This window comes from Camarhynchus parvulus, chromosome 5 (genome assembly GCF_901933205.1).
Source record: "Camarhynchus parvulus chromosome 5, STF_HiC, whole genome shotgun sequence".
Lineage (NCBI taxonomy): Eukaryota > Metazoa > Chordata > Aves > Passeriformes > Thraupidae > Camarhynchus > Camarhynchus parvulus.
Genome location: NC_044575.1, coordinates 59093415 through 59118632, shown reverse-complemented (window position 1 = coordinate 59118632; position 25218 = coordinate 59093415). Strand labels below are relative to the sequence as shown.

The window sequence follows — 25218 nt, the reverse complement described above, 5'->3', positions numbered from 1 at the left end:
TGGACAGGGCTTGGAGCAGCCTGGAAGGTGTCCCTGCCCATGGCAGGGGTGGCACTGGATGAGCTTTAAGGCCTCTTCCAACCTAAATCTTTCTGGGATTTGATTCTGTGATTATTTGACAGTGAAGAGATTATTAAAACTCTTGAGAGTTCAACCAAAAGGAGCTTCTGCTGCTGACAGCCCCAGGGGGTGTTCACAGTGAGACAGGGAACACAAAAATGTGTCTTTGGGGAGGATTTGACAGCAGTCTGAAAAGAAACATCCTAAAAAAAAAATAAAATATTCCAAGTGTGCTTTGCAGGCATGGGATTTTACAGACTAACACTGCTGGTGTGAAGCTGAGCCTGAGGAAGGGAAAGTGATGTTTCCTGAGGGTGAGGAGAGGACAGGATTGACAGAAGGACTGTCCTGCGAAGCTCCAGAGGGGCTCAGAGTGGCAGCTCAGGGTGTCCCAGGTGTCAGGGAGCCACCAGGGAGTGTCACAGCCTGGCTGAGGGAGCCCAGGGGCAGAATTCAGATGAGGCAGCAGGACAGGCACAGGGGAATCTCTTCTTGCTCATCCTCCAGGAGCACAAATTCCACACCTGAGGGGTCTCTCCAGGGTACCAGGCTGGGATGGTGCTGAGTTTCACTGAGATCTGACTGTCCATAAATCCATGGGGACAGAAATCTCCCTCTGGACCTGACTCCAAGAACTTGGAAGGGATTTTAAAAGCAGAGGAACAACTTTTTACATGGGGAGATGGAGAGAGGACCAGAGGGAAGGGTTTTAAACTAAAGGAGAGATTGAGATTAGATTTAGATTAGATAAGGAAGAAATTGTTTCCTCAGGGTGGGGAGGCTCTGAGGTTGCCCAGAGAAGTTGTGGCTGCCCCTGGATCCCTCTGCATCCTCCAGGAGCACAAATTCCACACCTGAGGGGTCTCTCCAGGGCACCAAGCTGGGATGGTGCTGGGTTTCACTGCAATCTGCATGTCCATAAATCCACAGGGACAGAAAACTCATCTGGCCCTGACTTTTCATGGATTTGTTCCTGTGTGGCACTTCCCTGGCACTAACAGCATTCCCACAGACATCCCTCTGCAGGTGCATCTTCCCCAGATGCAGAAAAGCCCAGCACACTCTTCTGGAGAAGAGAAGGCTCTGGGGAGACCTTGCAGCAGCCTCCAATGTCACTGTCATATTTTCTGGAAAAATCCCTTTGCCAGGATTTCTTCTCCTGGGAAGCTGAGAAGCTTCAGAGAAAAATGAAAACAATAATTATCTGATTTGCTTCTCCTGTGTTTTGCTGCTTTGGAATGTGGTTTGGACATTGTTTATCCAACAGGTAGTTGTTTGATTGGTTTCATGTGGATTGTTTTAACTTAATTACCAATCACAGCCCGGCTGTATCAAGGCTCTGGAGAGAGTCACAGGTTTCTAATTAGTATCTTGTTTAGCCTTCTGTCTGTATCCTTTCTCTATTCTTAAGTATAGTTTTAGCATTATGATATGATACGATATGATATGATATGATACAATAATAAATGAGCCTCCTAAGAACATGGAGTCAGATTCATCATTTCCTTCCTGCCACAGGGGACCCTGAAAATATCACAATCCAAGAACTTGGAGGGGGATTTTAAAAGAGGGGGAACAACTTCTGACATGGGGAGATAGAGAGAGGACAAGAGGGAAGGGTTTTAAACTAAAGGAAGAGAGATTTAGATTAGATTTGAGGAAGAAATTCCTTACTCAGGGTGGTGAGGCCCTGAGGTTGCCCAGAGAAGCTGTGGCTGCCCCTGCACCCCTGAAGTGTCCAAAGCCAGGTTGGCCAGTGGGGCTTGGAGCAGCCTGGGTTAGTGGAAGGTGTGGAATGAGATGGGATTTAAGGTCTCTTCTATCCCGAGCCCTTCTGGGATTTTAGTTAGGGACTGAAGGCCAAGTCCTTGGAGATGAGGCCAAATTTTGGATTCTTTTGTAGCCAGAACTTAGAAATGAAACATTTCTCAGGAACACCAACCAATACAGACTCCTACAGTTTGAGCATGTGAAAAGCTTAGCCCTGCTGGAGATGGAAGATGGGACCAGGAAATGATTTTTTTCAGCTGAAGAAATCAGTGGTTGCTATCACACAAACTCCAGTTTCGCCAAGAGAGATGAGCCCCGAGGGAAAAAAATCCCACCTAAAAAGTTGGAATATGAAAAATGAACCTTAAAACACAGAACAGATATTCCTAAAGCCTTGCAGAACCTGATCTCCATGAGGCTTTTGACTCATCTTGAGTCAAAGAAATGGAGAATAACAGAGGAGCAGAAACCCTGCACGGTGTTGTGCACATGGAAACATCCTCCCAGCCTGAGCACCTCCTGGGGCCACCTGCTCACAATTAACCACCTTTTTTAGCTAAATACCTGCTTCTCTCCTTGATGCTTCCATCCACCTGCCAAGAGCAAAGCACGGGGTGGATCTTTTCTCCCCAGAGTCTGGTGGTGCTCAAGTCAGAATCCATCCAGGGAAAAGCATCTGTGAAGTGCTCAGAGCTGACACTGCCTCCAAGGACACAGGCACTGTCATTCCAGCCAGGACAGAGACCAGAGCTTGGATACAGACTGTCTCAAAACCTCTCATGCATTCTTTATTTTTTTTCCCCAAGGATTTTTAAATTAGTCTGTCTTGCAAGCAGCAGGTGCCACACAAAAGCCTGACACGTGGTACAGGGAGCTGAGAACATAATTTGGCTGCTGTTGCTCCTTCTGAAATGAATCTCAGGTTCTGCTACATAAACCTGTAGATTTAAAAACCTTTTCTTATTTATTTTTTTTTAAAGAACCATTAAAAAGGCCATTGCTCTTAATTAAAAATGTCTCACATTGCTGTCGTTTTTTACATTGCACTTCATTACCTCTCAATTCATCGCTGTCACTATTTGTCACACAACCACCTAATTTCAATTTTTTTCTAATTTGAGCACATTTATTACCACAATTGAGCATGATTTGAGAGGAAAACAAATGCACAACATAATTTTAGAATTTCAATTTACAAAAGAAAAGGCAGAAGTCCTTTCTCATTGCTTGAATTACACTGATTCACCTTTAACAGACTTGGGCTCCTTGTGTGAGAAGAGGCAGGAAAAATTTTACTGCAAAACATTTTGATTTCAGAAATTTCCATTTGGACCCAATCACATAAAAAATAATTAAAGGAAGTCAAAAGGCAAACATTTATGCATGTCAAAATAAACTCTCAAGAGTTCACAACATCCCCAGGAGCCACAAGAATACAAGGTATGACAAGAACAACTACAAACCTACCATGTCCATTTACATTTTAAATGAAAGGTTTTAGGAGTCAGTGAAAGTTTAATCACTCCTGGCTTTAGAGGTTGCAGAGAGAGCCCAGTGACAAGAACTTTGGAGCCTTCTGCAATCATTAATGGCTCCTGTAAGATCTCCCCCCACTTTCTGAAATAAATTTGCAGGACATCAGCTGCTGCAAAGGTCAGGGCTGTTTTCTGCAGCTCAGCAGCCTTGAGCTATAATCCACACAGCTTCCCCTTTTCCAGCCCATGGCCAGGGACTCATTCCGTTCCAAAGCTGCAGCAAAAATGAATTATAACTTAAAATTAAAGATTATTATCCAAAAGAAAGCAGCAAACAAAACATTATCTGGAAGGAACCTTCCGTTCCTTCTCTGAAAGAATTAATCTCATTCCAGGCCTGCTGCAATCCCAAAAAAATAGCTTTTATTTTATTGGAAAAGCCAAATCACACCAAAGAGTGCGAGAAACAAATGTTCACAGTTTTCATCAGCCACAAACAATTCTAATAAGAATTACTGCATGACACTATGAGCATCTACTTCTCTCTAGGACTCACAACACTTCTACTTTTCCTCTAAGCTTTAGGATGCTTTTTCCTTCCCCTTGGAAAGAAATTGCACGGATACAGCTCAAAAAACTAAAGCATGTAAATCTAATATTTAATTGAGACAAGCAAACTATAATTTAAAGCTTCCTAAGCCAGGAGCACTACCAAAAAAAAAATTTAAAACAAAAAAAAAGAAATCTCCAATTACTGTACCTTGGGAATGCTTTCTCTTAAGACATGCAGCATCTGATTTCTCCTTATATCCTCTCCATTTGAACAAAGAAGGGAGGGAGAAGGGAGGGAGGTAGTAGAGAACTAAAAGTAAAAACACTGAGCTTCAAAGTAAAATTTTTAAAAGGGGTGTCATTTTTTTTTTCATTAGTATCACCATTTTTTAGGAAAAAAAAATAAAGTCACACTTTCTAGAAAGAGCTAAAATGTATATCTTAAAAAAACAAACCAAAACAAGAGATTTTGTAGCAAGTCAGGTCCCAAACTCAATTTTTTCACTCTTCACAAGCAGTTATGACATCACAACAGAGGTAAAGGCATCAGTAAGAGGCACTGGGACATGGTGCCACCAGAGCCACCTAAAGCATCATCCCTGGTACAGGGTAGAACACACTGACCCTTCCTAAATGTGCACTAAAACCTCCATTTTAAGCACAACTCTGGGGTTTTTCTCCCCCAAAGAGCATAAGAGGATGGTTAAAAGTTAGATTAGGCAAAATCTCCTGATCTTGCCCCGTTCTGCAAGGTCTCAGCACTCCCTGATCCAGCAAAGTGAGTGACATCCCACACTTGTGTCACCTGCCCCAGGTGTCCCCACAGCTCTCAGTGCAGGTGCAAATGAAATGTATTTATTGTTGCACACCACTTCTCTGGGGGGGAGGAAAATCAAAATAAATTCTCAGAGCTACAGCACTGGGGATTCCACAGAATAATTTAATTTGCAATATCGCACTGGCTTTTTACTTCCCTCAGGAAGAACCAACACAGGAAACTCAAGGGAAGTAGAAGAAAAATTGCTTTTCATGGTGAGGGTGGTAAAACACTGAACAGGCTGCTCAGAGAGGTTGTGGAGTCTATTGTTGGGAGATCCTGAAAATCCCACAGGAAACATCCTGAGCAAGCTGCTCTCATCAGAGCAGGGAGGTTGGGTTTGAGCATCCCCAGAGATCCCTCCTGACCTGCACAACTCTCCAAGTCTATGAACAGGAATTTCCCATCTAAAGGTTAACTTAGCTGTGCCAAAAATCTATATAAATTTTTTATACAGTGAGAAAATACTATTTGAAAGCGAAGACCAAAAAAAAAAAAAAATCAGCTCTTCCAAATGGAATTTTTAGAGGTTTTGTGGCCTTGACCACGCGCTGAAATTCTGTAAGAAAAACCCCAATAGAGTTCTGGTGTCTCAAAATCAATGCATTGGAATATTAATTCTAACTGACAGGATTTTTTATTTCTGTATGTCTATCATGGAATCACAGACTACTTTTTGGCAGAGGCACTGCTGGGGTTCATCTGCTCCAATCCTCTTCACAGATCAGGATCAACTTCAAAGTCAGATCCAATTTCAGGTTTGAATCAGGTTGCTTGAGTGATTTCCAGCTGAATTTTGAGCATCTCTCCGTGCAAATACAAAGAACTGTATCTGTTCCTATCCTACCTTCCTGAAACATGAGTATTTTTGAGCCAGGTCTCAAATTTTTGGAGATCTATTTCACACCCAAGACATCTCAGCTACCTTAGACTAAGGCATAAAATCAGCAGGATGGCTTCTGTGGGAGTGTTGGAAAATAAAAAAGGTTTTAATAAAAGGCAAAATAATAAACTCTTTACAGGGAAAAACTGATCTAGGTGCAAGAGGCCTTCTTGCCCCTGGTAAAACACCTCACAAAAAGTGATTGGTTTCTTTGTTCTCTGCTTTTTCTAGTAAATTACCCAGGCTGGACTTTTTGGCTTCTGTCCAATTAGCTATCCTTAAGTTTGAGGTGAAGTCCCCCAGGTTCTATGAGATGTCTTTTCACCTAATTGAGGAGAGAAACTTCTGCACTTATTTCCTTTTTAAGGCAACAAAAAATAGTTTTGTCACTCCGTCAACAAAACCCACATTCCTATACCTTCCTATCCCATAAATAAAACATTCAGCTTCACTCCATCATCACTAAATGAATATATCTGAAAAAGTCCATGGAGCAATAGAGGACAGGAACCTAACTGGTCTTGTTTTATCTGACAACAGCCTGGATAGGTCAGAAATCTTTGCAAAATGCTGCTCCTCTGATGGGCTACTTCAGATAGGAGCTGAACTCACTGTCTGCCACAGCATGAAGAAAAGGCAGTTTCTAAATCTTCTGTCATTCTGTAAACTTTAAACTTATTTACTGCCACATAGGTGTCCCTCTCCAGCTCTCCTGGAGTTCCTTTAGGCTCTGGAAAGGGCTCTGAGCTCTCATGGGGCTTCTCCTCTCCAGGGGAGCACCCCCAGCTCTCCCAGCTCCAGAGCAGGACACAGAATTCCAGAGAGGTCTCAGCAGAGCAAGGAGGGGACAGTCCCTTCCCTTGACCTGCTGGCCAAGCTCCTTTTGATCACAAAATGCCCCATTTCTGCACCCTGCCATTAAAACAGTAATTTATCTGATGCACTGAAGGGGATCAGGCACCCAGAGGAGTCACTGGCATCAGGCACCATAAACCAAGCTCATTTTGCAAGGCATGAAATTAAATGGTTTATAAGGATGAAAATCAAAATGCAAACTACAGATTGCTCAGCAAAGGAGTGATCTCCAGGCTGCCCCATGGAAAACAGAGCCTGGGGAATCACTCCCTGTCTTCTGTGCTTGCTGTTCCCTTCTGCATTTAAAGCCCTTTGTGCTCCCAAAACCGCAAAAAACTTTTTTTTTTGGTAAAGAATAACACAAATGTCAGCATGGGCATTATGTTATTTGTTGGCTGCAGGTTGGAGACCCTCCTCCTGAACAATTCTGCACTTTCAGAGGAAGTTTTGCTGGGATTAACAGTTTAATAATGGGCTATTTATCCCTCTTATCACCACCAAAAGCCCTGGATGAAGCTTGGTGATTTCCTTGTTAACCAGCTACAATCCAGGATTAATAAATGAATCAGAATTAATAAATTTAATACAATTAATAAATGCAATTACTGGAGTAATCCTTGGTACAAAGGGGCTGTTACAGCAGCAGCTTGTATTAATTTTGCTGATGAATCAGAGGACCTGGTCAGTTTTTCATCCCTCACAAGGTTTTATCACAGCACTGGGAACAGTCACTGCTTCCCAATGGATATTTCCAGATTTAGCTCAACTTTCACTGATCATAAACAACAGGTACCTGTAAACCCTGATGGCATCAAAAACTGCTTCATACAGGATGCAATTACAGCAAAATGGAGCATTTAAGAAATTTATAAACTGAATTCAGCTAATTTTGTTTATTTCACCGGTTGCAGAGCCTCTCCCAGTGCCACTGCAGATGGCATTTGTGGATGCCAGAGGCTCCAAGAGGTATTGAGAGGGAAATCAGAATGACAAAACCACTGTTCACACACTGTCAGCTGCAATTGTCCTGCAACTCTGCTATTATTACCAAAAAACCCTGCTGAAACCTACTGGTGACTTGACATATATACCACTGAAGTGATGCCACATACAGCTTGGGGTTTTGTTTGGTTTTTGGCTTTTTTTGTTTTGTTTTGTTTTTTGGGGGTGTGCTTTCTGGTTTTTTTTGTTTTGCCTTTTTTCTTTTGTGACTTTGGTTTTAGAAAAGGCACTGGCACCTGAATTTGGAGTTTCCTTTTCTGATCTTTCACATTTTCTTAAATATCAGTGGTCATATCTTCCTCATCACTCTCCCCAGTCCATCCAACATCAAATCTGAAAATTTCTGTTCCATAGTTCAGACTTTATCTGAAAAAATCCCAACTCTGACCTCTCTTATTTACTCTATAAGGAGAACCCAAGCACCAGTGCAGCCTTCCCTCAAAAATTAAACTAACAAAGGCTGGGAGCACTCAGGAATCACAAAGATTTGCTTTCCATGTAAAAAACCATAAATTCCTGCCACTAACAACCCTGAGCTTTGTGCCTCTGGGACAATAAATCAGAAATACAGGTAAAGTGCCTTCCAGAAGGATGTTTGTACAGGCAGAGAGCTGTGGCTCAGGGCTCACACCGCTTCATGCAGCTTTTGGACAGAGCTGTTCTAGCAGAAAATTGCTCTGCAGCCTTGGCCAGGTGAAAAGATCTTTTAAAGTAGCACAGAAAAGGAAAAAAAATCATAAAGGCCTCACTAGTTTTAAAGGGGAGTTAGAAACTTTCTGTAATGCTGATAAAACTTCCTAAATCAAGAAATGACACTTTGGTTTTCATTACAGTGATTACAGAATTTATTGCTAGGCTTCCAATTTCTGAACAAGGCTTTACTTGTGTGGTCACACATAAGAAATCACGGCCAAAACACAGCCATTCCCACCCTGTGTAACTGCTCTGCACAAAGCTCCACTTCAAAAATAAAGTTTCTTTGTAAAGAATAACACAACCAAATCCCTGCTGAGATATCTTGAGGGCCCTCTGTATTTGAAGCTTGTGGTTTGTAGATTGTTCAAGCAAGAGACAGCCAAAAGTGTGAAGGGCAAAAAATTCTGATTTTTTGCTGTGCAATACCTGCTCTGAGCAATCAATTCAACTGTGTACATTAAATAATAAATCAGTAATTTCAGTAATTTAAAAAATGTTCCATGCAGCAGAAAAAGATTCTCAGCAACACTACCTGAACATCCTCAGCCTGCTCATTAAAATGTAAGGACTTCCCCAACAGAATGCATGCCCAAGATTTACTGCAGCTGAAAACTAATAAATCCAGCCTGAATCAAAATGGAAAATGAAATGTGATTTTTAAAAATGATCCCACTCCCTTTAGGGCAGAATTAGGGATGCTGAGAGAATGAGGGATTGCAGAGAGCAATCAGCCAGTTTGCCTTTGGACACTGACTCCTCTTGTCCCACCAAGAGATTTTAGTTTGAAATGAGATTTCAAACACAATTAGAAGATATGAAACACAATGGGAACAAGATGTTTCTCCATAACTTTAATTTTTACAGCATTCCCCAAGCGTGCTGCAGCAGAAAATCCCACACTGGAAAATGGGAGAACAAACTGATGTTCCCCAATTTACAGGATAAAAAACCAAAGCAGATCACATTCTTACTTAGGAGAAGCAGACCTCAAGTGTCAAAAAAAATGTATGAGAGTGATCTAAACAATCTTACCCTCCTTCCCATCAACAGGTTTGGATATTTCCATATCAAAGCTCTCCTGCAGCTGCTGGCCTTTGAAGCGGTTGAGGTGCTCCTGCTCTATTAAATTACTTTCCTCCTCTTCCAGAGGTTGCCAAGTCCCATCAATAAACCACTGGCCACGCATGACAGGGATCTTTTCAGACTCTAAAAAAATAAAAAAAAAAAAAAGAGGTTTTTTTAAAGCCACAAATCACAAACTGAGAGCAGGAAATGTAGTGTAATCTGCAAACCTGAGCTAATGAGATTTCCCAGCTGTGTGTGAGGATGTGAGAGATGGACAGAAAAACAGAATTCCAGAATGGTCTGGGTTGGAAGAGACCTTAAACTGCATCCAGTGCCACCCCTGCCATGGCAGGGACACCTTCCACTACCCAAGTTTACTCCAAGCCTTGCCCAGCCTGGCCTTGGACACTGCCAGGGCACTTCCAACAACCCAAATTACACATCAATTAGCATAAATGGTGGTATTTAAAAATGCAAGTTGTTTTTTTTTTAAATTAAAATCAATGTTTTACTGAGGGCTGGTTTTGGTATCTGCTGTTCTTGTTTCAGTTTCAGTTCTCCAAATGAGGAAAGTGGGGGCTCAGCACTTGCTGTGCACCTGGCAGAAGAGAAATCTCTTAAAATAATATAACTTGGTGCTTATTCTTTATCAAACTGTGCTTCATTGTTGCCCACATTTACTACAGGGAGCAAAAACTCCCCTCTTATACCCAGGACAGTGACATCCATTGTAATTCAGCTTTGAATTCCTCCTCCTCCATCTGGAAAACCAAGGAGAAATTCAGTGACCCACAAGCCCCAAAGATCCCAAATCCAGGTTTTTATGGGATTAACACAGATTTGGGTCTGCTAAGAGCACAGAGCAGTGGGACCAGTGACCTCCAGTGCACACTTGATATGAATATATACATATATATATATATAAAAAATATATATACATACATGTATATATACATATATATGTGTATACATGCATATACACACATACATATATGTATGTATATAGATATTTTATATATAAATATATACATATATATACATATATATACCTATACACACACATATATATTGATATATATATACACACATATACATTTATACATATATATGCATATATATACATTTCTACACATATACACACACATACACATATATGTTTGTATAGACTGACTCAGTGACTCAGCCAAAACCAAATATCCTGTGTGTGTTACACTGACCACAAAGATTTAGCTCTACAAAGCAAATAAGAACTCAATCACAAAAAAAGGCTTAAAAAAAAGGAGATAAAGGGAAAAAAAAAAAAGGCTTCACTGCTCCAAGATCTGCTCTGACCTGGAACAGGGTAGAAAAAAAGCTGGGAAGGAGAAATTGGAAAAGAAACAATAGATGCAAACACACAGTACATGAAATTCAGGTGAAAATTAAACATGAAACAATAGATTTCAGAGTGCCTGAGCACAGGAGGGATCTCTGGTCTGTCAGCACTGCTGGATGGGGTGACCCAGCCACGGGCAGGGGTTTTTGGTCTGGTCCCAAAGCTCTGTGAGCACAAGCTCAGGTCCCACAAACTCCTGGTTCCGTGCTGCCTCCACTACAGACACACCACAGGTGCTGGCTGTGCCCTAAAGTCACTTCCACACCAAGTGCTGCCAGGTGAGAATGTGACAGAGAATTGAAAACACCTCCACAATTCACTCAGAACCTCTAAACTATCAAATTTTCATCCCTCAGACCACTGAATCAACACGTCACAAAAACAAAAGGAAAATCACCTCGAAATAATCTCCCCACGGGGCAAGGGAATTTCAAATTCATTTCAAGGAAATTGATCCTTGAAAATATCAGAAAAACCAAAGTTCTGAGCAGCTGTAAAATGCACAAGTTAGCAGTGCCTGCAAGTTGCATAGGAAATTCAATATTTCATGAAAATTTAGATTAATTTTGGAGTCTACATCCCATCAATGCAGGGTGAAAGATGAATATTTGTTTTTCATGAACTGAAAGTTAACCACACCAGTCTCTTTCCTTAACTTTTGCTGTAGTCCCAGACACTTTACACCTGTCAGAAATCCACATTTTTCAGTGCACACACATCCAGCCAGGCTGCCCTGCCAAACAAAGCTCTGTCTGTAGGAAGAAATGAAATGTGAGGGTCGAGAAAGGCTCCCATTGTGGCTGCAGCAGTGACAGGGCTGTGTCAGATGTTAATCCTCACTGGGAAAATCTGTGAGCAATTCCTTAATTCTTGACTAAGCAGCCTGATGAGGCTCTATTCATTGAATCCACAGGCAGAAATATGTTTTCTTCTTTTAAATAATAATCACATGAATACTATTTTGTACTCCAAACTGAGTACAAGACACCTCTTTTTCAGTTTTGAAGGGCTTCAAGTTTTTCACATGGGAATTTCCACCTACAGATTGCTAAAATTCTAACCATCAAGTATTAAAGTAAATATTTTCAGGCTCTTTTTGCCTGAGAGAAGCTTTCCCAGAGTGGTTCCTTACAAGAGCACTCAACAGCAGCTCTCAAACAGAACTTGAGCCCTTCCCAGAAAGGCTCAGATGGGAAAAACTGTTTGAAATAAGAAAAATTTTCACATGAAATCTCTGCAGAACACTTGAGTTTGGAATAAATATGATATTTGACTTTGGAAAGGGTGTTCATATGCAAATATAGATTATTCTTAGATCCAAAGACAATTAAGGAGGTTTGAAAAACCTGAGTGAGGGCAGTTCTGTTTTCTAGCTCTGTGGGATTTTGGGGGGACCAAGGAATTGCCTTTTTTTCTTTTTCCCATTCCCTCCTTTAAACAGTTGCACACTCTCAGAGCAGCCAAACCAGCCTGAACCACAAATTGCTTTGATTTCCCATCACAAGCTGGGGGGGACAGGTTTGAACCCTGAGCTACAGAAAAACTTCAAGAGAAAACCACCTGGAAGGGGAGGAGGAGGAGGAAGGCAGAAAATGACATTTCCTGCCATCAGCAGCACAGTTTGGCTCTCAGAAACATGAACACAGCCCTGCAGAGCTGAGAGCATCAAATCTGGGATCACAGCACACAAAACCACATTTTGGAGGCAGGCTGGGAGAGAACTGGGAATGTTCACCTGGAAAAGAGAAAATCCAGGGAGAGCTCAGAGCCCCTTGCAGGGGCTCCAGGAGAGCTGGAGAGGGACTGGGGACAAGGGATGGAGGGACAGGATACAGGGAATGGCTTCAAACTAAAAGAGGAGAGATTAGGAGGGAATATTAGGGAGAAATGAGGGTGGGGAGGCTGCCCCTGGATCCCTGGAAGTGCCCAAGGCCGGGTTGGACAGGGCTTGGAGCAGCCTGGGACAGTGGAAGGTGTCCCTGCCATGGCAGGGGTGGAACTGGGTGGGATTTAAGGTCCCTTCCAACCCAAACCATCCCAAGACTCTCTGACAACCTCCAATTCTATGACAACTTGTTGAGAGACTGAACTAGAAACAAATTTCAAAATATGGCCTTGCAAAAAACCAGATATTTTAGAGAATGAGAAATGTGAAAGATCCATTGCAGCAAGACCATGTGGGATAAAAACACAGATGATTGCTGTTAGAAGTAATAACAACATTGTGTAGCAAAAGTTAATAGGCAGAAAAACATTTATAAGGTATTGTGACCAAGAAATAAGTTACCCTCTGATAAAACAGCATTAAGTGTTACATCTCATCGAGACTGATAATAGAATAAAATCCTTTAAAACACCTCTCAGTTACCCCATCTCTGTAAAAGCTGAGAAAACCAACAACAACCAAAGTTCTAAAGGTCTCCAAAAGCAAGTGAGACTTCAGTTAATGAAGACAGGGAAGTGCATCAGTGGTAGTTCCATGGAATACTCTGGATGGGCTGGGGAAATAATTTCACACAAGGGATTTTTCAGTGAAAGCTGGGACACTGGGAAAGAGGCTCCTAACCACAGCTCCTCTGTTTAATCCTGCACGGGGGCTGGCACTGAAAACCCCCAGGTTTAGTTCAGAAGACTTGATGCAAACTTACAACAGTAAAGAGCATTAAAAAGTGATGAACCAGAATTGCCATTTCAGCACCCAATTTCACCAATTTTTAGCCCTCACTTATCCACCTTCAATAAATTCACTCATGTCTTGCATACTCAGGTATTTCACAAAGCTTAAACTACATTCTTTCAGTTACTTTTGTTTTATGGAAGAGTTAAAGACACTGAAATTACATCATGTGGTAATTTAATTTATTTTTTGTCAATACAGAATTCCAAATCTTTAACATGAAGCGTTATTTATCCTTATCCCTACAATCTCAATCCCTAGGAAAGGATTTGCCTTGATTTCTTTACTGCCTTAAGTCTTACACCATATAATCTGCAGCTGGCAGTGCTTCAGACTGAAAGATATCAACATATTTGACTGGTTATACACTTCCATGGTTTATTTATAAAAGAATTTCTAAATAAATCTGAATGGTGGAGATTTAAAGTAGATGAAAACCACTTAATTTTAATTAGTCACACGTATTTTACCACTTTTAGAGGAAATCAGTTTAAGAGATTTACTCTGCAACAAAGGATTTATTTATTTTTGCACAAATGGGTCTTTTTTTCCCCTGAAAATCCAAAGAACAAAAGAATACAAGTGCTGTAATTAATGGTGTGATAAGAACATGAGTGATTTGCATTATGATAATCACCAAAATCCTCTGAATAACGAGAATTATGTTAAAATAAAAACTGTAGGCAACATACAAACTGCAGCATGTGTGTGTAGTGTATGTGTATAACCCAGCTATTCCTCACATCTAATATAAATTGGATTAAAAACCCAGCTAATCCACCACAATAAAGTCATAACTGAGCAGAATTTGCCTTAATTTCCCTTCTAACACACCAATTCCATCCTTCATTTCCTGCCAGCACATTGCTGGACAGGGCATAGCCTTAAATTTCAGTTTTGCACAGCTCAAAGGAGCCTTTTCCACCTGCCTTGATTCAGGAGCACGAAACTGTGACCAAAGTGAGATAATTCAGAGATAAGAACTCACTGCTGGCCAAGCCCAGGCACTCCTGGCACTCTGCAGCCACCAGCCCCAAGACACTTATGATGATTTACCCACAAATGAGATCTAAAAGGTTAATAGAATATTCAGAGGCTCAGAAATTTAAATTAAAGCTGGTGCTTTGCTCAAATTGACAACTCCCAGCTCTCCCAGCCCAAAACCAAGAAGTGAGGCAAGAAACACGAGCGTATAAAACACCACCAGGTCGAGATGTTCTTCAGTGCACTAATTTCAGATTCCTGCTTTTTTGGGGCGGTAACATTTCCTTAAATTTGATTTCCTTCTTACTGCAGTGGCAAACAATTTGCAGCATGTGAGAATAATACCTGCACAAGCTGAAGGCAACTTTGAGGCTGCAAATGTGACATCTCAAATTGGAAGTTTTATATTAACTTTTCAGTTATAGTTAAAAGTTAACTTTTCTTTTATAAAACTAGAAGTCTTATATTAAGTTAAATAATGAAGGGCTCATACATTTACCAAGTTCCTGGCCTGAAACACTTCTCTGGGCAACCTGTGGCAGTGCCTATCTAAATAAATAAATACATAAAAATATATTCCAGAATAACATCAAGGGTGTTATTAGAGAATTTTTTAAAAGTTTGTTATCCATTCCTATTATATCAAGCCTAAAATCATGTTCTGGGTATATTTCACCAGGAACTTTAGGGACAGGACAAGGAGATAAGAGTTCAAACAGAAAGAACTGGAATTCAGGTTAGATATGTGGAAGAAATTCTTGTCTGTGAGGATGGTGATGTTGTAATAAAACGGCCCCAAACTAAAATTGCATTATTTCGTGTTTGCTACCTAACATAACACATTTAAATTTTTTTCTTAAAAAAAAAAAAAAAAACTTAACATTGCACACCTTTCTAGCTCTCCTCCACTTTATTTCAGAGCACAGCAGGTGACTGACTCTTAAATAAATGGAACCATTTGTTTGATGCCAGCCTGGTGACCTCCCTTTGTCCAACCACAACCACATGTGACCTGTCCTGATCTGCCAGAAGGAAAAGTCCTGCAGAGGAGTTCAAGGGTGAAGCCTCGGGAAGCTTCAGAGGGACACAGAGCCTGAGCTGAACAGTTTTCACTCACTGAGCAGTGAAAAATCATCATTTTGCTGATTCATCCAGTAAGTCCCAGTTGCTCCACTGAAGTAATTTGTAAATTCCAGGTGTGAATTACATTTGAGTTTCAGTCCCACTGGCACAGGTGGGATTTTCCTTCCAGAGCAGCTCAACCTGTGAGCCTCAGTGTTGGCTCCACTGCTGGATCCCAGAGGCAGGAAGAGATGTTTTTTTCTCTGCTGCAAACATGGAATTGCCTCTGATTTACCAAGACTGCCTGAAGTATTCCAGCAACAGCCTAAAAGTGTTTTTCCCTGAACTGTTTTTAATTGTTTCACACTATGAATCCAGCAATGAGGAATGAAAAGCTGCTCTGTGGGGCTGGTTCCAGACAAACACAGAAGGAACCCCACAAAAAGTGATGAATGTGCTCCAAGTCATCAACTGTAAACCATTCCAAAACACAGAATCACAGAATGGTTTGGGTTGGGAGGGAAATTCAGGATCATTTTGTTCCACCTCTTGCCATGGCAGGAACACCTTCCACTATCCTAGGTTGCTCCAAGCCCTGTCCAACCTGGCCTTGGGCACTTCCAGGGATCCAGGGGCAGCCACAGCTGCTCTGGGAATTCCATCCCAGCCAGGAATTCCCAATTCACAATCTCCCATCCATCCCCATCCTCTGGCACTGGGAGCCATTCCCTGGCTCCTGTCCCTCCATCCCTTGTCCCCAGTCCCTCTCCAGCTCTCCTGGAGCCCCTTTAGGCCCTGCCAGGGGCTCTGAGCTCTCCCTGGAGCCTTCTCCTCTCCAGGTGAGCACCCCCAGCTCTCCCAGCCTGGCTCCAGGACATAATTTTAAATCCTTAAATCAGGAAGGGTTTTCCTGCTTTGAGGTAACAGTTTATTACCATATCCACAATTGTTCTTTCCACAGATCTGATCCTGATGGTCCCAAGCCAAAATCCTAAAGCTCACTTTACAGGCCATGTCAAGCAGGAAGAACTCATTAAAAAAAATCAACTTAGACTGTCAAAACATGAAATGGGCTGCAGTTTTAAACTTAGAATTGTATTTTTACTGAATTCTCATCCACTAAAACAGTTCCCTAAACTTCAATCCTTCAAAGTGTTCTGAAGCACTTCCACCACTGGCATTTGCTGCTGGAACCACTGAGTTTGTCCTTTTATCAGCTTTTTACCGCCCAGGGACACCTGCACTTTTTAAAAACCACAGAAGAACCACTCCTGTGCCACATGACCAACACATGAGCACCTCCCAAAAGTGAGCGTGTGCTCCCAGCCCATCCCCAAAAAGCCAAAGGGCTTTTGCACAATGCCACCCTCTCATTCTGAGTGTGCTCTCCTGAAAACCCTGCTGTGCTCCCCAGCTCCGCCAGCACACACAAACACTTGGAACAAGAGGTTCCTGGAATAATTTCCAAAATAAAGAGCAAGATTGTCTCAGTGCACACCTCAGACCTGCCACTAATGAACAAGATGACAGCAAAGGTTATTATGCCCTTGCATGGCTTCAACTCCTCCCTTCTCCACCACAGAGATTATTTTTCTGTGCTCTCCTCCTGAACTCCCTTCCTCCAACTTCTCCAAGCCATCTCCAGAATTCCCCAGCCTTTCATCCCCATGTTGAAATTTTCCTTCATTTTTTTCTAACCCTGTAGGGTTTCCCCTTCCAGAAAACCAGTAGGATTTTCACAAAAACCCAGAATGGTTTTGTTTGGGAGGGACCTTGAAGACCCCCCCTACATGGCAGGGACACCTTCCACTATCCCAGGTGGCTCCAAGCCCATCCAACCCGGCCTGGGACACTTCCAGGGGCAGCCACGGCTTCTCCTGGCAACACTTTTAGTTTCTTTCATTGTAAATTTCACTGCCTGGGATCCCACTTGAACCTCGGGTTTATGTGCTCACTAATCCCGCTATTTACAACATTTATTATCTGCGGAGTCTCTCCTCCCCAGCCCCTCACACAGATCCCATCTCAGCAGTGACCTTTTCTCAAACCATTCCCTCATCCTCACTGCTTTCAACCTCATAGATTCTCTGACAACTGCTCCTGCTTCTTATTTTAATTTCTTGCTCCTGCTTATTTTAATTTCTTCCTCGTTTGCAGATTTTTTTTCCACCTAGGCCTTCTGCTCTCACACATCCTTGTGCTCCTCCAAAAGCTCTGGACAAGGTGTTGGTTTGGTGCTTTCAGCGTTGTTTTTCCCTAAAAGAGCATCAGACACACAAAAATTCACCTGACACCAATCCTTAATTCAACACTGTCACCTCCAATTCAATCCCACCCCGTTCCTTTGATCTCAGCACTGTCCAACCCAACCCATGTTCAGGCCTGAATGAAGTCAGAGCAGAACTCCTCATCCTTCTCATGCCACAAACATTTCCTGCTGCCACAGTTACAGCAGAAAACACCCCTCTCACCCACAATTTGTAATCCAAATATTCCCTACACCTCTGCCTTTGTCCTTGTGGACCAAATCCAGCAGGAGAAGTGCTGGACCACATCAAAGGACAAGCACAACTTCCCAAGCCATGTCCTTCCTTAGCTACTCTGCTGCAGCTGAACCATCCACTGGAGAATTATTTTGCTCCCATTTAAAGGAGAAAGATTAATTTTGATGAAATATGCTTAAATAAAACATAAAAGCTGAGCTCAGGGAAGAAACTTGCCCTCAGAGACACATCCCCAGTGCTGCCACCTCAACCCTGGCCTAGTGGAAGCATCTCAAAAGTCCCAAGCTCTCTCTGCTGAGAGGCCACAAGAAACAACCCTGAAAATACACACAAACAAATGTGATTTAATACATGGAACACTGCAAATCTGAAAGTTATTTCATCTAGGTGTGTTAGGTCACAGAATCCCAGAGTGGTTTGGGTTGGAAAGAACCTAAAATCCCTTCCCATTCCAACCCTGCCATGGCAGGGGCACCTTCCACTATCCCAGGGCGCTCCAAACCCTGTCCAGGAACACTTCCAAGCCTTTTGGTCCGGAAGGAATCGGCCAAAAATTAAGCTACAAGATGTTTTTGAAATGATGGCACAGTAAAAACAGACACAAAAAAGAACCCAGAGAGATTTTGAGTAGTGAAAGCAACGTTTCACCTTTACAAAGTGAACTGTCAGTGTTTTATTTGCCAAAGGATTACACACCTGGAGATAAAAAAAGCCATAAAATTTTATTCAGGACTTCAGCCTTCAATCAAAAGGCCCTTTATAGAAAGGAAACTGTTATCAACCAAGTTCAAAGACTGTCCAACACACCAAAACGTTCTAAGTGTGCTGTAAAATGACAAAAAACACTGCTAAAACCAGACTAAACCAAATGAAAGTCACAAACAATGATAAGCTCTTGATTTCATTCCCTTAATTTTCATCTTGATCAAGAAGGCAGCTAAAATGGTTTTTTAAAGCAGCCCAGTTCCAGTCTGAGCAGACAGATCTTAATTTTAAGACCCAGTGGTCCACTCTGCATTCAAGATATTTCCAGATTAAAGTCAGTAAAATATCTGTTATATCAGTACATCTTCACTCAGGGATGGTTCTACTAAACAAATCTGGTTTTAAATACAAAAACAGGCTTTTTATTTGATAGACTTCAGCTACTGTTAGGTAGAAAAATAATATACATTACAAAAACAAACAAAAAAAAATTCTAACCTTACCAAACCTTTGTCTTGGAGTGGAGTAATTTAAATAAATAGAGGCAACTTAACAAAGTACTCATGAAAAAAAAAAAAAAAGCAAATACTTGACAGAACAAGGGCTGCATGGGACAAACCCACAAGCCAGAAAAAACAGGGGAGAGTCACCCAAAAATGCACAGACCACAGATTTAACAGACTCACACAGGACTTTGAAAACTCCACTGACAAACTCCAGAGCAAAATGATTGTAAAGCAGCTCTCTTCAACTGGGAGGGCTGAAAAGGGCTGGATAATTTAAGATTTAAACAGAAGACCCTTGTATAAAATATCACTCTTGTCATCTCCACAGAAAACAAGAAACAGCCCTGCTCCAAACGACTGACTTATGTGAAAGCCTACATTAATAATTTTCATCCTCTTGAACCATTTCTGCTGGTTCTACAGCGCTAATTAAATAAATCCCAGAGGTCACAAGGTAAGGATGAAATTCTCAGTAATTAATCTGCTCAAATTGTAACTCAGGCTGATATTCCTGGCGTTACCAACGAATCCTGCAGCCAGCTTAAAATGCAGATATAAAAATAAATATTCCAGCACCTGCCAAGCTATAACCAACATTTCCCTGGCATTGTGATGCCCCAGGAATTGCCAGCTAAGGAACCAGCAGCTCAATGTGGTGGCTGTGTGAGAGTCCAGCACATACAGGAAAAAGGGCAAAAAAAACCCAAAGATAAAAGCTTTTGACCTTTGCTCTGAGCTGAACCATGAATCAGCAAAACCAGTCAGTAGTTTCTGTACTCTTCAACAAGCACATTTTAAGGCAGTTGTACTCATCATACCTCACGCCTGTGTGGTCAGAGAGGAGGATTCTCCTGCCTTACTCACAGCTGGTTTGGCATCCACGTCAGGGCAGCAGCCACCCTTTGGATCCAGAATTACACACATGCTAGCAAACAGGAATAGTATGGGAATTATGGCTCCACCAAGGCCTTCAAAGGCACAGATAAGCCTGAACCCTGGGATCTGACCTTGCTGATTCCTCATATGTGCATGCAGCAGTAAGGCAGAATGGGAGAAAGGCACTCACAGGGAATAGAGGCAGGGAAATGTGCAGTGAGGAAGTTAAACCAGAAGGCACCAGAAGCCCCTTGAAAGACCAAAAGTTGATCTCAGCCTTGCAAAGGACTGGACCTGCTAATAAGAAAAGACTTGAGCACTGCCCTTAATCAGCTTTCTGAGGGCTAGAAATCATCCCCGTCATTAGTCTGCTCAGGCCCAGGAGTTTATTCCGCCCTGCCTCTGGTGCTAACCTCTGGGAATCTCTCCTTCCCAGCACCAGAAATGGTCTCTGCACAGCCCATGCTGTCATCTGAAACATCTGCTCCTCAGGCTTAATGAGACTGAATCAGCTTCCAAAATGGACAAGGCTCGGTGTCAAGAAATTAAACCTTTAAGCTGCTGACGAGTGCAGCCTCTTGCTCCCATTATCAGGAGCAATCCTGCCTCACCTGACAGCTCTGCTCACTCCTTCCCCTCTCTCCCTAGGCACAGTTACAGGGATAGCAGCAGTTTCCTCCTTTCCTGGCTGTCCTGCATCTTCTCTTCCCAGGAACCATGTGGCAGCTGCAGCCAGTGCCAACAGCAAGGGGCTTCAGCGGGGGGACAGGGAGAAGCAGCTCCAGTTTCTGCTCAAGAAGCTGTGCCCAGGCTCCTCTAGCTCAGAATTTGTGTGGGCTGAGACCTCTGCTCGCTCCTGGGGTGATGATTTAAAAGACAAATTGTCCCACAAGTGAACTGTATTGTCATTTATGGAGCTCCCTCCTGTAAAGAGGCTGATAAATAAAGAGGGAAAACAACAGAAAGCCCTGGTTTTCATCTCTGAAAAAGCTCTGAGACCCCCACCTGAGTCTTAAGATGAGAGAAATCTGCCTGCCCCTCTGCCAAGCCCATGCCAGGACATGCTCAGCTCCTCTGCAGCTCACACTACTCCACCACATCCCCCTTGTCCTTGAGGGAATGCAGTTGGAAAGCAAATCCTCAGGACCAGCAGGTGAGCACAGCTTGTCACCCTCAGGAAAACAGGGGTTCACTTGCCCAGCAAGACCCTTGAGCCCTTCCCACCAGGGGAAAAGTGCAGGGAAATGGGATCTCTGCCCCTCTTTCACTGCTGCACCACGAGGACACACAACTGCAAGGGGAAGGGCAACACAGGGGGGGTATTCCCACCTCATTTTGAAATTGAGGGGGTGAAACAAATTTCCCTCTATTGGAATGTAGGAATTAAGGATTATGTGTGTATGAGATGCCTGTTGCAATTCCTCCAAGAGAAAGGAGGAGAAATCCCACTTCATGCCTCCTCCCAGAGGGCAGGTGATGAGAAAGGAAATATAAAGCACAAGATCATAATTTCCCTAGTGGAGAGGACAAGGGTCACAGAGGGACAACCCTTGCTTGCATCATTCCTCACTGAAGATGAGGGATCAAAGACACATCTGTGGGGAGGAGGGAGTGGACAAACAACTGATGTTTCTACTGTGCTCCTTCTGAAGGAAAGGTGTGCAGGGAGGGAACTGGGAGAGTGCTGAAGGCAAATACCCACCCTCACTCACCCTCTGCTTGGGAAAAGCAGAGCATGAGAAGGATCTCTGCCACCTTCCCTCCCACTTTCTTCCACACATGCCAAGAACCGAGCAGATGCCCAGACCTCCCTTTTCCAAGTCTCTGGTGCCAGCTGTGCATGCCCCAGATCGTGTCCTTCATGGTTGCGTGCAGGGGGAGGTGAGAAGGGGAAGATGCTCAGCTCCCTGTGCTGCTGGAGGTGGCTGATGTGCTCACAACACCCTGACTGGGGGGTACCGCTCATCCTCGGGGAGGGGGATGGCCCAGAGTCCCCTCTCTCAAGGATGCCCATGTCTTTTCCCTCACAAATATCCCTGAGCCTCGGAAGGGGAATTCCCACTCCCTGCTCGCTCAGATACCTGCTGGAGACGCGCACCGCTGCTCCTCTCTCGCTGGATAATTTACCCTAAATCCCTTATACAGGAACACACCGGCAGCGAGCGCGGCCGGGACACCAAAGGCCACCCGGTGTGTCACCGGTGTGTCACCCGGTGTCCCCGCGGCGGGGTCACCCAGCGCAGGCTCCGTGCTCACGGGGGATGCCCAGAAACCCTTCCGTGGATCACAGGGCACCACGACCACCCTCCCTCCGCCTCCTCCCGGCCGGCACGGCGGCACTCACGGTTCCAATAGACGGGGTAGCTCTCGGCGCTGGCCACGTCCACCTCGTAGAGCCCGCTCCTCACGCACACCGGCTCCACGGCCGCCGGCTCCCCCGCGGCGCCGCCGCCGCCGCTGCCGCTGCCGCCCAGGGCGCGGAAGGCCAGCTCGATGCGCAGCGAGTCGTAGCCGATGAAGGGCTTCCAGGTCTTGCGGTCCTCGCGGTAGAACCAGCGCACCTCCTCGGCGCCCAGCTCCCGCACCACCTCATAGCGGGGCCGGCCGCCGCCCGGCCGCCGCCTCTCGGGCAGCGCGGTGGCCGCCAGCGAGAAGCCGCTGCCGCCGCTGTCGCTGCTGCCCAGCCCCGCGCCCTCGCCCTCGCTGCCCTCGCCGCCCGTGCCCGTCGAGTACCGCAGCGACGCGCCGGACTCGGCCGAGTCGAAGTCTCCGGCGGCGGCCTCGTCGCTGAGGCTGCGCTCCCGCGGCGGCGCCGCCGGCTCGGGGTCGCCCTCGGAGGAGGAGGTGGAGAGCGCGGCGCGGAGCGGCGGCTGCGGGCGGCGGGGCGGGCGGGCGCGGGCAGCCGCCTCTTCCTCCTCCTCCGCCGCTTCCTCCTCCTCGCCGCGGCTCGGCCGCTCGTAGCCGCCGCTGCCGAAGCCGCCGGCTTGGCCGGGCAGGTGCCGAGCGCCCTGCGGCGAGCCGGGCTCGGGGTAATCCATGCCGCAGCGCGCCCTACCCGGCGGGGCCGCCTGGCCTCGCCCCGCCCGCCTCCGCTCCCGCCCCGCTCCCGCCCCGCTCCGCTCCCGCTCCGCGCCCCGGCCCGGCCGCGCTGCCGCAGCCGCCGCCGGCTCCGAGCGGGCGGGGGCGGCGCCGCCTCGTCACGCGCGGCGCGACGCGGGCGGGGGCGGAGCGGCGGCGGGGCGGGCACGGAACGGAACGGAACGGAACGGGGACACCGCGGGGACAGCGGGAGTAGGGACACTGTGCGGGACACTGAGAGCGTGGGGTGTGGTGTGGGACACTGAGAGTGACACGGACAGCGGGTGACACTGAGAGCGTGAGGCACTGTGTGGGACACAGAGCGTGGGGCACAATGGGTGACACTGAGAGCATGTGACACTGAGAGCGTGTGACACGGACAGTATGTGACATTGAGTGTGGGACATGGACAGCGAGTGGCACAAAGAATGTGGGACAATGTGGGTGTGACATAGTGTGGGACACTGAGAGTGTGTGACACAGTGTGTGACATGGACAGCGGGTGACAGTGTGTGGGACAGTGAGAGAGTGTGACACTGAGTGTGTGACACAGACTAGGTGACATGAAGAGTGTGGAACATAGTGTGGGACAATGTGAGTGGGACATAGAGTGTGACACGGTGTGACACTGAGTGTGTGACATGGACACATGGCAGGGACACCGAGAGTGACAGTGAGTGTGGCACACTGAGAGCATGTGACACAGAGTGTAACAGTGAGTGTGTGACATAGCGTGTGACAGTGTGGCACAGAGTGTGACACTGTGTGACACCCACAAACACAATGTGTAACACTGGGTGTGTGACATCTTCAGACACAGAATGTCACACCCTGTGAGTGACATAGTGTGTGACAGACACTGTGACATGCTCAGAGAGTGGAAAACTGTGTGACACCCTCAGACACAGCCTGTGTCCCTGTCCCTGTGTGACATCCTACAGCGCCATGGGGGGTTGAGGAGGGGGGTGAGACACCCCCAAAACTCATCCTGATGCCTCGTGGGGTTCCTGGTACCTCTTGGGGGTTCTTGATACCCCAAAAACTCATCCTGCTGCCTTGTGGGGGATACCAAACACCCCCAGCACTCACTCTGCTGCCTTGTGGGGTTCCTGGTACCCCCAAAACTCATCCTGTTGCCTCTTGGGGGTTCTTGACACCCCTGAAACTCACCCTGCTGCCTTGTGGGGTTCCTGGTACCCCCAAAACTCATCCTGTTGCCTCTTGGGGGTTCTTGACACCCCTGAAACTCACCCTGCTGCCTTGTGGGGTTCTTGATACCTCCAAAACTCATCCTGCTGCCTTGTGGGGTTCCTGGTACCCCCAAAACTCAACCTGCTGCCTTGTGGGTTCCTGACACCCCAAAACTCATCCTGCTGCCTCGTGGGATTCTTGGTACCCTCAAAACTCATCCTGCTGCCTCGTGGGGTTCCTGGTACCCCGAAAACTCATCCTGCAGCCTTGTGGGGTTCCTGACACCCCAGCACTCCTCCTGCTGTCACCCTGCCCCGGAGCACAGGGTCAACAACCTGCAGTCACCCTGGTGGGAGTGAAACCCCACCCCTCCAAATTCTCGCCATGTCCCCCAAAACTGAAAAAGGTGGGGTGCTTGTTTGTGTATGTGTGAGAGAGAGAAAGTTGCTCCCATCCCCAATCCACACCTGGTAATCAGTGGAAGGGGGTGTTGAAATGCTTATCTGTGTGATAAAACACCTGGCAGCCCTAAAGGATGAGGGAGGGTTCCCAGGATTTACAGCTGTGTGGGACAGCTCCCCACCCCAACACACACCCCACAGCTGATGAGGGGCAGCCATGGATCAGCTCCAGGTGCCAGCTCCCCCCCAGCACCCTTTCCCAAGGGCTGAGGGCTGGTGTGGGAAGCAGAGACTCCCAGAAACACACCCTGGCTTACTGGGGTGGGGTCACATGTTGATGAGACACCCCCCACTTTTTGCAACATGCCCAGGAGGGAGGAGGGCAGAGTGATACTGCTGTCTTGGGGACATCTGGATGGGCAGGGAGCTGATAGCTGCACCTCTGTCACCCCTGGGTGTGCAGTGTCACCCCTGGGTGTGCAATGTCCCTGTGGTATTTTCTGAGACTCCTGAGGAGGGAAGGAATGATGAATCTGACTCCATGATCTCAGAAGGCTAATTTATTATTTTATGGTCTATATTATATAAAAGAATGCTGTACTAAACTGTACTAAAGAATACAGAAAGGATACAGACAGAAGGTTAGAAAGAAATTAATAAAAAACTCGTGACTCTCTCTTCAGA

At 45.3% G+C, this 25218-nt stretch overlaps 1 protein-coding gene across 2 annotated transcripts in view; it reads right to left on the bottom strand.

Annotated features, from left to right (window-relative positions):
- DDHD1 (DDHD domain containing 1) overlaps window positions 1-22946 on the bottom strand; it is a 66763-nt gene extending 43817 nt beyond the window's left edge. The window contains exons 1-3 of one of the 2 annotated variants that reach the window (XM_030950414.1): window positions 22209-22946; window positions 9143-9316; window positions 4066-4167 (exon numbers count right to left, since the gene is read on the bottom strand). In XM_030950414.1, coding sequence (XP_030806274.1) covers window positions 4066-4167; window positions 9143-9316; window positions 22209-22902 — 970 coding nt within the window. In that variant the 5' untranslated portion in view covers window positions 22903-22946. The remainder of the gene's footprint in view (window positions 1-4065; window positions 4168-9142; window positions 9317-22208) is intronic. The other variant, XM_030950415.1, reaches the window with a different exon arrangement.
- Window positions 22947-25218: the final 2272 nt, after the last annotated feature.